This window comes from Hirsutella rhossiliensis, assembly GCF_020360975.1.
Source record: "Hirsutella rhossiliensis strain HR02 chromosome Unknown scaffold00009, whole genome shotgun sequence".
In the NCBI taxonomy this organism is placed as follows: domain Eukaryota; kingdom Fungi; phylum Ascomycota; class Sordariomycetes; order Hypocreales; family Ophiocordycipitaceae; genus Hirsutella; species Hirsutella rhossiliensis.
The window spans coordinates 2,028,673-2,041,197 of NW_025408675.1; the positions used below are offsets into that span (position 1 = coordinate 2,028,673).

Here is a 12,525-nt window from a genome sequence, read left to right on the forward strand (position 1 = left end):
AACCCCGGTGCCTGGTAACTTTGCCCGTCATCGCCAACTGCAAGTCAAGCGTCAAGGTGGCCTGGTAGGGCCAAAGATAGAATAGGAGGATAGAGGCGCCCCCTGTTCGTCAGCTGGAAGCTCGAATCACACGGCATCTTGAGAGTCACTCTTGCCTGCATTATTGTACATACATGCATACGCGCGCACCTTCCCTTATCTCCCAGGACCCCCTCACTCTCTATAGCCTCTTCTTCTCTCGCCTCGCCTCACTTCCACCCCCTCCAAGCACACGCTCCCGCCGTGCGCACCGCCGTCGCCAACGCCTTTGGTGCCCAGCGCCTGCCAGGCAACGAGCCAAGGCCGGTCAGAAGCGAGTCTCTGAGAGGCGACTACAGCCACCCAGACGCGACGACGACGACGGACGACGACGACGACGACGACGACGCAGCCATGGTTTGAGCCGCAGCCTCATCCTCCTCACCCATGACATGGCCCCCCCCGAACAACACCGCCCGCCCCGGCGCCCCCTCGCCGCCTGCCTCCTGGCCCTCGCCCTCGCCCTCGTTGCCGCTTCGCCAGCCGCCGCCCACAGCTTCCCCTACGTCCCGACCCAGCTGCTGACTCCGACGGCCTGCTTCAACGACTCCGCCTGCCGCGGCCGAGACGTCGCCTACGTCTTCGCCCAGACCGAGGACCATGTGCAGCTTCTCGCCTTCAACCTCTCCGTCGACCTCTCCCCCTCGACCCGTCCCCAAACCGTCACCGCTGAGCTGCCCTTTCTCAACCATGCCGGCCCCACGACGGCTTTTGGCGCCGTCAGGACCGGAAACGGCACCATCATGGTTCACGCCGGCGCCTGCGACGGAGATGCCGCCGACGTCTGGAGCTTCGACCCTGGCAACCGTGGTGCTGGATGGATCAAGAGACCGATGACCAAGGCCAAGTCCACGCCCGGCTCTGAGCCGCCCCAGAGTCCCTTCTTCCTCGGGGGCACCCTTGCCTTTTCCTCAAGGCTGGCCCCGTCCATGGACCAGCCCACCATCTACACCTATGGTGGCATGTGCGCCTCGCCCCAGGCGGAGCCCAACAACTGGCAGTCGGCCGCAAACTATTCCAAGACTATGACCAGCCTCGCCCCCGACTCCCAGCAGCCCGACGCGGGTTACGCCCTCGGCGTCGCCTCCGTCGCCGGGCCCCGCGCCCCCTTTGCCGGCTTCACCCTCACCCAGCTGCCGCCCTCCATGACAAACATCTCGGGCTCCCTCACCCAGCAGGCCAGCTTCGTCTTCCTCGGCGGCCACACCCAAAATGCCTACATCAACATGAGCACCGCCGCTGTCTGGAGCCTCCCCGAAGAATCGTGGTCCTACGTCAACATTCAGCCTCCCGCCCCTGCCCCTGGACGCGAGCTCGCCATCCGCCAGGTGCCGTCCGACGTGGACAGCCGGTCTGGACACACGACCGTGCTGAGCGAAGACGGCAAGTCCATGGCCGTCCTGGGCGGCTGGGTCGGCGATGTCAGCACCGCCGCCGAGCCCCAGCTGGCCGTGCTGGAGATGAACCAGACGTACAGCTCGTGGCGCTGGACCGTTCCCGCCCAGCAGCCCGACGGTACTGGAATCTACGGCCACGGCGCCGCGATGCTGCCCGGCAACGTCATGATGGTCTACGGCGGGTGGGAGACGCGGCCGCCCAGCTCCAAGGCCAAGCGCCAGGACGCCGCCGCCTCCCCTCGCTTCTTCAACCTGACGTCCATGGCCTGGGTCTCGTCGTACCGCAACCCCAGGGCGGACTCCCTTGCGCACGAAGCCCCCGACGCGGCAGGGAGCGCTCCCACCGCCAGACGCCTGGGTCTTGGCATCGGGCTCGGCCTGGGCGTGGCCGTCGTGCTCGGCTTCGTCGTGCTGCTCTGTATGTGGCGGAGGCGGCAGAGGCGGCAGAAGGCGGTGCGCGACGCGGCGATTCGGGCCATGGCCGAGGACGCCACACACTTCCTCCACGACGGCGGCGACATGGCCGAGCGCGACGACTACTTTTCCTGGGGCCGGCGCGACTGGCGGGCCAGCGGGCCGGATCCGCACCAGCAGCATTCGGGACAGTCGGCTCTGGCCTACGAAAGTCTGAGGGGCGACGGCCAGGGACCGCACCCGGCCCCGGCCGTCATCACGAGGAAGCCGGTGCCCAGGGGCCAGCGCGCGGGTTACGTGCCCGCTGAGAGTCGCTTCAGCGCCTTTGTCTCGCCGCCCGGTGTCATTCATCCGATTCTCGAAGACGACGAAGAGGAGAGCAGCCTACACCACTACCACCATGAGGATCCACACCACCTCCCCAGTCAACACCAACAGCGGCCGGCAAACGAACCCCTGGCGTCGCCCGCGTCGGACATCCTCTCGGACCCGTTTGTGACACCGACGGCCACGGCCCCGCCCATCATCTTTCCGCCGAGCTTGATGTCGCCGGCGGCGGGCCGAGCGGGGAGCCCAGAGGAAGCGCCCCGCCACGACCCGGACGTGCAAGACTGGGTGTCGGACGTGGACGCCAACGACGGGTTGCTGGCGCGCTACGGAGGCCACCATCGCCAGGGCCGCATCTCGCCCACGCGGCGCAACTCGAACCGCTCCGTCGGGGTCTGGGACGACGAGTCGCGCACCGGGTCTAACCTGTCAGAGTCGAACCGCAGCGTCGCCGCCGACAGTATACGGAGAACGATGTCTGGCAGGAGATCTGCCGCAGCCGCCGGTTTCCTTGCCACTCCGGCCCTCTTCGCGGGAGGTGGCGGCAACAGCACGGACCAGCGGAAGCCGGGGAGCTCCTCGTCGAGCAGCTACAATACGGCACGGTCCGGCTTCGGCGCCCTGCAGGCCGAGGCGCCCTCTCTGCTCCTGGGCAACGGCGCGGGCGGACGAACAACGCCGAGCAGCCCGACGGGCTACGACGACGACGAGCCAGGTTCCCCGTCCAAGTCGAAGCCCCCGCCGTCGCCGAGGCGTGGCTGGCTCGGGTCGCTGCGGCGCGTCTTTTCGACGTCGAGCAGCTCCTCGCCCGCGTCGACGAGAGCGGCGGGATTGGTGCACGACGATGAGCCATCGCCGCGGCGGCCGTCGTTTGAGCGCACGGGGTCCGACTATGAATCGCGCCTCGTCGGGCTGAGCGGCGAGCTGCTGCGGCGCAAGCAGGGTCGGCAGGACTGGGAAGCCCAGGGCGGCGGCAGTGGCGCCGCGGCGCAGCAGCACCAGCCGGAGAATGACTGGGACATTGAGCGCGCGGCGGAGCAGCGTCTGGTGCAGGTCATGTTCACGGTGCCTAGGGAGCGCCTGCGCGTGGTCAATGCCGACGATGCCGCCGATGGGCAGCAGCAGCAGACCGACGAGGGAGGCAGCGTGCCGGGTTCTGCCTTGCAGCAGCACCAGCCGCAGGTGGCTGAGCTCGTGGACCCGGACCCGTCGAGTCAGGAGTCTGGGTCATCGCTTGACCCGTCGCCGGACCAACCCCGGGGCCGTGATCAGCGGAGACACGAGGACGTGGACGTTGAGCCGCTGCTACTGCCGCCGCCCTCGCACCACCACCGCCGCCATCGCAGCCATCAGACCGACGAGCCGCGCCTGTCGCACTCAACGGACGGGTCGGTCAGGCCGCTGTCGGGGTCCGTCTACACGGCCGAGGCGGTGACGCTTGCGCGGCCACGGACGCGCGTGCTGCAGATGGTGGACTCGATTGAGAGCCTCAGCCGGGGAAGCAGTCCGGTGCGCGGCGGGGGAGACGAGGAGCAGCAGGAGCCCTAGCCAAGCTTACTTACAACAAGGCCCCCTGCCAAAGTGGGGAGAAGAGGAACGAACATAGGGGAGGACTGGGCAGCGAGAAGAGCTGCTTGGTCTACGAGTGTACAAATGGAGACGAGGCACAATTTGGGCTGGCTACATGAAGAGAAACAATGGAGTTTTTTTGGGCAAAGGTTCGGGAATGGGGCGGCTGGTTGGCTAGAGGTCCGCGAGAGGGTATGGAGAAGACGGGGGGAAAAGCGCGGCGGCTTTCTGGCAAATCTGATCTGGATAGGATCGGGCGTGCATGGCTTGGCCTGTCTTTGGCGGCATGGGCGAGGCATATTTGCCTGCCTGCCTGGTTCGATGTATGTATGTATGTATGTATGTATGTATGTATATCTCAAGCAGAGGAAATAGGGGCTTTTATAGCATTGATCGTGGAGACCCTGAAGTCTCTTGAATCCACCATCACTTGGTCAAACTGCTCTGCTCCCGCCTTCCAGTCTCGGGATGCCTCTTGCAGTGATTGCATGTCTTCCGTCAATGAGGGTATTTTCTTCCTCGACTGAAGGGAGGACTCGTTGCTTGCGCTTCTCACGAGGAGACTGTTAGACCAGGGTTTCTCCCTGAAGCCCCTCCCTTGTCGTCTTCCTGATCAGCTCTTCAATTGACACCATTGCCTTCTGCCGGACCTTGTAGCGGTCGAATTGCTCCTGAAACCTCCTCTCAAGGTTGCGGAAGCGGTCTTTGGCATCTTGGCTTCTCCGTTGCATGCAGCCCTCTTTGCTTGGAAGGCTGCATCGGTGCCATCTCCTGTCTAGGGGGAGGATGAATTCGTCCGTCAGGGAGCTGGGGCTGTATAAGCCACTCGTCCCTTTTCAGGACCCATGAATTCCCGTATCTCATAGATTTCAGTCCATGGTTCGACCCCGCTGGTCCATGGGGGGCCGATCCAAGCCCTCGAGCTTGACGATGTAATCATCCCCTTTGGCTTCCTTGGTTGAGGGCATGGCGAAGTCCCTGTTTGTAGGCTCAAAATAGAGCTTGCCCTCGAACCGGGCCGTCTGGCTTCCGTGCAAGGATCTTGTTCTTCTCTTTGGGATAGTCCTTCAGCCGTTTCTCAACGTTGCTCCTTGCTTCATCCCCTACCTTCCCTAGGGAGGGGGGCTCGTGTTAGAGATAACACGTGCAGCGAAGCAGCTTTCCCACCGGTTTGTGGCCCCTTTACGGTGCATGCTGCAGCTCTTACATGGTTGGGGGAGCGGAGGCAGCTTTAACGACGATTTCTTCCGAATTGTAATTTCACGTTGAAGTCTACAATCAAGTTGCGCAACCAACGCTTTTCCAGCCCTGGGGAAAGCATAACCGGCAAATAGGGGCACCACATTAGGGGCGTCATTATTGTGTATTCTAAATTTAGGGACCCCCCTTAAGCTGGTTCCAGTATATCCCCGACTTGGCCGCGAAGATGCTGCTGGGCATCTCAGGGATGAAGGAGGTGTTGGCGAGGGTTTTCTTTCCCCCGTCAACTGTTGGGATGCAGACTGGGCCTGTTCCTCGGACTTTGAGAAGCTAGTCCCTGGCTTGGACTTCATCGTCAGACCCCCATTTGAATGATCCATCTTTGAACCATCCGAGGTTGTCAAAGAGGCTAACACCCCCCCCTGAATCGTAGATCAGTCTGTCTACTAATAATCCCTGTCGGCGACGTTGACCCTAGCCAGTGAGACGTGTTTGCAGTCCCAGTCCCAGCCCCCGGGCTCCTGTTGTTGATCACGATGTCTGCTGGCCCCTCTCCTTTAGGGTAGTTATCAGGGGTCCAGGCAAGGGAATTTGGCCTCCTCGTTAAGGTGGTCTTTAAATCACTTTCAATACTAGCATTGACCGGTTCTCTTGGGTTCCAGTCTTGCGGGGGTTTCTTGTTGTATAAGACACGCGCCGTGTAGCATGCTTCCCACCAAGTAGAAGCCCTATTCCTATACGATCTACACCCAGTGTAAATGCCTGGTGGAGGGGAAGCGGCTGGCTTTGCTGCTGGTCCTCCTGAGGCATGGTTGGCAATGTCCCTGCCATTCATTTTCTTCCTGTGTTTGTATTCTTGTTTGAGGGCAGCTGGCAGGTTCCTTGGGAGAAGCTGTTCCTTGTCGTGTTGATCATCTTGCATGTCGTTTGCCCTCATTATTATAGTCCAGCCTAGGTCCGGTGCATCGACTGCTGTAAGAACATCCTGATGAATTCTCACATTGTTGATTGTGCCGACCTTGAGGTCCAATAAGTCCATGGTAACTTGGTTAAGTTGTTTTGCCCAAACCCCCCAGTCACCGATGCCTCTCTTGTTAATGATAGTTGCGTATCACTCGTAGATAAGATTCTTCTCCTCTGTTTCTAATGGCCAGACATGTATCTTAAGCTTCTTGATCTAATTCTTTAAAGAGTAGTATGGGCTAAAGTGGCCCCCTAAAACACTTAAATGGTGTTCTTGTCCCCTTGAGTAGGTCTTTACCAAGGGTCCGGATGAATTCTTCCCAGTCGGGCCACTGGAGCTATATCAGCACCTTAGTGCCTTCAGGGTTAAAAAATTACTATATCTTACGAGTCTTGACCCATGAATTAATTTCTTGTAGTTATACGGTATAATCCGCGCTCTCTCTGATCCTCACCATGTACCTATCTCCTCCTTTGGCTTCCTTGGTTAAAGTTATTATGGGTGTGTTATTAAGTTGTTTCCTTATTCAAGGGATGCACAGTGTGTGTCTTTGGTGTTGCCCCTAGCGTGACTGGGTTCCTCGCCTCAACACCAAGACTGGGGCGTAAAAGCGGCATTGATAACTCGCGAATAGCTTCAAAGGTGGTATCGGCGGGCAAAAGAGATTCCAATCGTGCGGACCGGGCTCGCAACTCTCAAGCAAGGGCTTGAGAGTATGTATGTACGCATGTTGTATGTACACATCTACACGGCTCTCTGTGCTCGCCGGAGACGACTCAAGGGAGGGGAGGGCACTTTATTCCAGGCGATGACGGCGTCAATGGCGCGGCGGCCGGGAAAGTCAAAGATGACGACGCCGGTGCGGGGCGTGACGCCAGGGCGGCCGTCAAAGTCGAGCAGCCACTGGGCCGTCATATCGTTCATGCCGGTGACGGAGCGGTTGCAGGGCCCGGCGGCGGCGTCGACGGGGAGGACGCCGACCGAGGCGGAGACGTGGGCGAGGTATAAGCGGGTGTTGTTCAGGGGCTCGGTGACGGCGCGCTCAAGGGCGCCGCGGATGGCGACCCACTTGTCGGCCAGGTGGTAGATATCGGGCACGACCCACGCGTCCTCGAGGGCCATCTGGGGCCCGTCCCAGCTGAGGCCGTAGGGCCCGGCGTCGGGGCTGGCAAATTCCTGCAGCAGGAAGATCCTAGAGCGCAGGGCGCCGAGCGTGGGGATGGGCTCGTGCCTGGCGACGCCGTCGTAGAGGCGCAGGTGTCGGGCGGCGCCGGGGGCGGTGCGCGGGTCGTGGGTGCGGTAGCGGTTAAAGGCCTGCTCAAAGGAGAGCGAGTTGTTGGTGCCGACGGGGCGGCCCTCCTCCTTGAGGCGCATGACGATGGCCTCTGTCGGGTTGGCGTCGAGAAAGGCAAACATGGCGCGCAGCACGTGGGCGAGGTCGAAGCCCGTGTCGCCGTCGGCGTGGTAGATGCGCAGCTCGTCGTCGCGCAGGCGGGCGCGGATGTCGAAGTAGCGCAGTCCCGCGTCGAGCTGAACACTGAGGTTCCAGTTCTGGCACTGCAGCTCGACGTTGTCGGCCAGGCCGTATGTCATGGTGTCGTGGGTGCCGGGGATGCTGAGGGCGGTGAGCGGAGCCGAGTCGGGCAGGCGGGACATCCATGCCGGGCGGAGGGGGGGCGAGGCTGCGTCGAAGCTAAAGGCGCTGCAGCGGCCGCGGAGGCAGTTTGCCGCTGTGTCGTCGTCGTTGTCCAAGCGCGCTGGTGGTGGAATAGTGGGCGCCGAGCTGAGGATGGAGACGGGGATGCGGATGGCGGGGGGGACGATGTTGTGGGAGCGGGGGAGGAGGACGAGGAGCAGGGCCGGGGGGAGAAGAATGGCTGTTGCTGCGAGGGCGACGAGGGCGAGGGGTTGGCGGCGCGGGGGCCACGATGCGCGTCGAGAGGATGAGGCTAATGGTGATGATGGTGATGATGGTGATGATGGTGATGATGGTGATGATGGTGATGATGGTGATGATGGTGATGACATCGTGGACGCCTTGTCTGAGGCTTCCGCCAGGACGGGAGGGCCTCGCATGCTGGACTGGAGGTGTCGTCGACAGCAATTTGGGGCATGTATGTCGCCGACGGCTATGTGTATTGGCTTGTCGGGTCCTCGTAGTCGCGCCGAGAGTCGGTGATGGAGGCTGAGGTTGAGGTGGAGGTGATGTGAAGCCGAGGATAGGTACCTACCTAGGTACCTAACCGAAGGTACCCCATGTCCGCCATGCTTACATAACATATTCACCAGTTATTGTACGGGGGCACATTGATTAGATCCCTTTGGCTGCGGGAAGGTAACTTATGGATATAAACCAATAAGAACGCCGCATTATTAGCGGAACATCAACATCACTATAAAGGTCCTAGCGATTCGGGCCTGTACAAATAGGTACATTGCAGTAGTTGTATAGTTAATTAATATATCCCCTCGTCTTCTTGGCCGCCTGCCTCTGCTTGCCTCCTACTTTCAAATTGAAGGTATAGTCTCTCGCACGACCGTCGGGTGACTGTTGACACGCATGCTCAGAACTCGCACTAGGCATTTACGGGTTTCCGGCTTTCGAATGGAACAAGACGGGCCACGGAAACAAAACGGTCAGGCCGGTGTCAACTGCCATCAGCACCTCCATGGCATATAAGGTCCACTGCCAGGTCATCTGTTGGAGTGTCACTTCACTTTTGCCTGCACAACCCAGTGGTTTCCTCACAGTCACCGTAATTATACTATCGTTTTACGCCAGCTTCAATGTTCGCGCTAGGCGCAGCAACGTTTAGCGCATCCGCCTATTAAGATACGAATCTGTCTAGAAGAGCTGGCAACTCCAGTGGTATTAGTAACGGACTTGGTGAGTTGCCTTGACATGTCATCAAGAGGCGCCCAGGCCAAGTCCCGGTTCCGTAACGTAACGTGCTCTCTATACTCCGTGCTGTTATTTGAAATACGTCTAGTCCCCACCTTCCATCACAGTCCTAGTCTCGGCCCTTGCCCGACACTCCGGTTTATCTCGTGCTCGGGGGCTGAGGTGGGGTCTATATTTGTATCGGGACTGAAACTCCAGTCCTCGTTCGCCCCATGTTCGAAGCCCTTGGTCGGACCGGGAGCTTGACCAACGCTCCCACTGTCGTAATGACAATTTGCTTGCGGCTGCCACTCTCCCCCGTCAAGGCCAGGGCCACGACTAACGATATCCGTCTTGACATTTTCCGACTCAGCTACTGACTTTGAGGTTTCGGCGGTGACTATCCAATTCTTCTTGGCCTAATATACTACATACAAGTCTTGCATGTATATGTAAACAGCTTATCGAGCGCCAAGAAGTCACCCACAGAGTAGCATTATGCGCTTGGCTGCCTGGGCCTGGGCCTTGCGTATGGACATGTACTCGTGATGCCCACAGCATCAAGTCAGTTCGACGGCCTGTCGTCAACTCATTAATGCCGCCTTCACGACACAAAATCATACCAACAACTACCGGAAGTCTGTGCTCCAGACCGGCTTCGTCGGCAAAAGCTCCTTGGTGCCGAACCATTCTTTCAGTTGCCGAACTGACATTTTGTAAGCGCAGGTTAGACTGGACGTGGTGCATTTCCACCTTAATGCCTAGAAGAATCCAAGTTTAAGCCAAGACTTGAGAGCTGAGCGAGGGGTCGTCCAGACTTACTGTGAACTTTGGAATTATCAGTCGCAAAGGGGAGCGTCATGGTAGCTATAGGCATCTGCCATATACTTAGGCCTCCGAGGTGACTCAGGAGCACCTCTTCGCTCTCAGACACAAAGCTGAGATCAACCGCGACGTCAGCAACCTGCCCGCGGCTAGGCATGTCGAACAACTCTGTCGAGTTTGACTCGCTGCCCTGTTGGATCGGAAAATTGGCAAAAGACGCGGTTGTCCGTGCCGGAGAAGAAGTCGCGCAGCTTAAGGCTGTTGAATTCAAATTCCGAGTCTTCGGGCCCCTTTGAAAGTAGAGATCACGACGCCTTCGTCTCCTTGTACTGGCAACTGAGGCTATGGGAAGATGCCCAGTTTCCAATTATGGCGAGACAGTCGCCCTGTCGTCTTTGGAGTGCGTTCGTTCTTGCTTGCTCAGTCCTCCCCTCTTTGTAATCTGGGATACTCCCAAACTGGCTCTTGATTCCCTCGAGCCTTTTTATTCCATTTCTCGTGTCGTTTCTTGTCGTCATCGAATCAGCCGTTACGCCTGCTGTCTCCGCATTCAAGACACATCACAAGCTGACAATGTTCTCATTGGGGATTCCTTCCAAAGCGACCCATCCTTGCTGGATCGGGATCCGAGGCAGGCTGCGTCTTTTTTCATCATCTTATTACTAGACCTGACTTGGCGTGAAAAGGGTTTGGCCCCAACTTTGAGCAAATCTTCCAAGGATGAGTCGGACTTTAGCCATCCTTTGGCCTTGCCGAGTCCTCCACCTCGAATACAAAATCTCGACGTATTTGCTCCCCAATCTCAATCGCCTCTCTCCTGCTTGTACCAGAGCCGACAAGAACGTGTCCAACACAAGTGCGGGCCCCGCTCGTAAACAAGGCGACCTTGTCTCCCTTTTTATGATAGTCATTGCTTAGCACGACGTGTTTGGCTAGGTCCGGCCGGCGCTTCTTTAGTTCCTCGCATGGCGCCTCAGACTTGGCGATTCCCTCCGTCGGAGCAGAAATGTAGATCAGTCGTGACCAGCATTGAGAGTTCTGTGCCCTGCTTGACGCGGCGGGTCCGAAGTCGAACGGCACGGCCGCCAGCGCGAGCCTTTCACGCTCCCCGATCGAGGCAAGTATGTGAGCGGCAAAGAAATCGACGCCGTATGTGTGCCTTGTAGACAGAGTGACTCGATACGCGGGAGGGCGTGCGTTGATTTCCAGAAGACGACATGATGGCTCTTGCTTGGGCATCCGATGAGCTGGCTTGGGCACAAGGTCTGTGAGACCTGCGTCGAGCTTGCGGTACTCGTATCGCGAGTTGACCATGCGCCCTTCCACGTGAAAGACGCCAGTCCGGAAGCCGAGATCCACCAAAATCTTATGCAGAGTAGACTTCGCCAGCTCCTGTTCTCCATGCGGGAGTGCCGAGGGAAGAGTGAGACCCTCTGCCGAGAAGGTATCGTTGACCGTCGCATCACACGCGTCCGCCTCGCTTGGTTGCTCATCAGCGATCTCGCAGAAAAGGACCTGACCGTCCAGGAGTACAAAGTTCACGTCAATCTCGGGTCCGTCGAAAAAGGGTTCGACAACAGCCGAGCCTCCGTGTCGACCAGTTGCCTTCTGGACAGCCACAACGAGATCATCGACTGAGTTGACCTTGGAAACGCACTCGGAGCTCCACCCTTTGCTTGGTTTGACGATCATTGGGAATGTCGGCGAGAAGGGGCTGCCTGCCTTCGGCTCTCGCATGAGGGCAAGCATCTCGTCGGCGGAACTGACCCTGGCGGTATGACCAGGAGAATTCTGAACAAGTCGAGACAAGTATTTGTCCACGGCAACCTCGAAAGAAGAGACTGGGCAGGTTGGAAGGCCCAGTGCCGTCGCGACTTGTGCGACAACGACGAAGAAGTTATCCGACAGAGTGAATATCCCATGGATCGGCAGTGGATAGCTTTGCAAAGAATTGATGATGCGATCAACGACACCCGAGTCCTCCGTCATGTCTGTGGGTAGGAATGCTTCGCGATGCTTCTTGTTCTCATCCGTGTCGGACTGCAGCCAGTGACCCTCGTCATCAACTACAACCAAGTCGACTCCAAGAGATTCGGCTGCGTGGTAAACGGGGCCTCCAGTAACCAGATCGGGACGTCCCCTGACGATTGCTACTCGCTTTCGGAGAATTGGCTCATGACATAGCCATGGAACATTCAAGCGGCATCGAAGCTCTTGCGTGATCCTTGTCAGATACGCACGTCGCTCAGGTTCCAAAGCCACGCCACTGAGATCAGACCATTGAACAACGGCGGCGGCTTGCTCAGTGAGCTGAAGCAGAGCCTCGCCCGAATCGACAATCACTGTGTCAGTTGAGGATTGGCAGAGGGAGTCGAACCTGCCAAGCGGGGGCAGACCGTCCAACATGGATATCACGCCCAGACAACCTTGCAGACGAACTTGCAAGTAGTCGGCTCGAGTCGCGTACCCGCTATTGGGAAGAAGAAAGGTGAAGACTGATATGCCCGACCACGCAGACTGTTGCGCCTTGTTCATGGCCCAGGCAAAGAGGCCGGAAGAATCGACCTGCTGCAGAGAGGCACCTTCGACATGTTCTCTACTGGAAGGAGGAGATGACGGACACAGCAATGCGTGAATAACGATAAAGTGGTCGTATAACCGTGTGATATCCCAGAAACAGCGTCGATCCAGCTCGCGCTCATCTATCGTCGTCATTAATAGTCGACACGAAACGATAACAATGGTATGTAGCTTACCTTTGCAGTCGTCCGATGGGGGCGCAATGCGCACTTTTGTTGAGAAGACTCGCTGAATGACATTGGGCAAGACATGAATGCCCGTGGACGCTTTGTCTGCAGACATGATGGATG

At 58.6% G+C, this 12,525-nt stretch overlaps 3 protein-coding genes across 3 annotated transcripts; 1 reads left to right on the plus strand and 2 right to left on the minus strand.

Moving 5' to 3' along the window:
* Positions 1-470: 470 nt before the first annotated feature.
* On the plus strand, positions 471-3,764 carry HRG_08148 (galactose oxidase; the record flags this gene model as incomplete). The annotated part of the gene is made up of 1 exon (XM_044866619.1): positions 471-3,764. One exon carries the CDS (start codon positions 471-473, stop codon positions 3,762-3,764), a length of 3,294 nt encoding a protein of 1,097 aa, XP_044718508.1.
* A 2,929-nt stretch (positions 3,765-6,693) lies between these two features.
* On the minus strand, positions 6,694-8,025 carry HRG_08149 (phospholipase C; the record flags this gene model as incomplete). Its single annotated transcript, XM_044866620.1, has 1 exon — positions 6,694-8,025. The coding sequence occupies one exon, from the start codon at positions 8,023-8,025 to the stop codon at positions 6,694-6,696; it is 1,332 nt and encodes a 443-aa protein (XP_044718509.1).
* A 2,362-nt stretch (positions 8,026-10,387) lies between these two features.
* Positions 10,388-11,347, minus strand: HRG_08150 (ATP-grasp domain-containing protein; the record flags this gene model as incomplete). Its single annotated transcript, XM_044866621.1, has 1 exon — positions 10,388-11,347. One exon carries the CDS (start codon positions 11,345-11,347, stop codon positions 10,388-10,390), a length of 960 nt encoding a protein of 319 aa, XP_044718510.1.
* Positions 11,348-12,525: the final 1,178 nt, after the last annotated feature.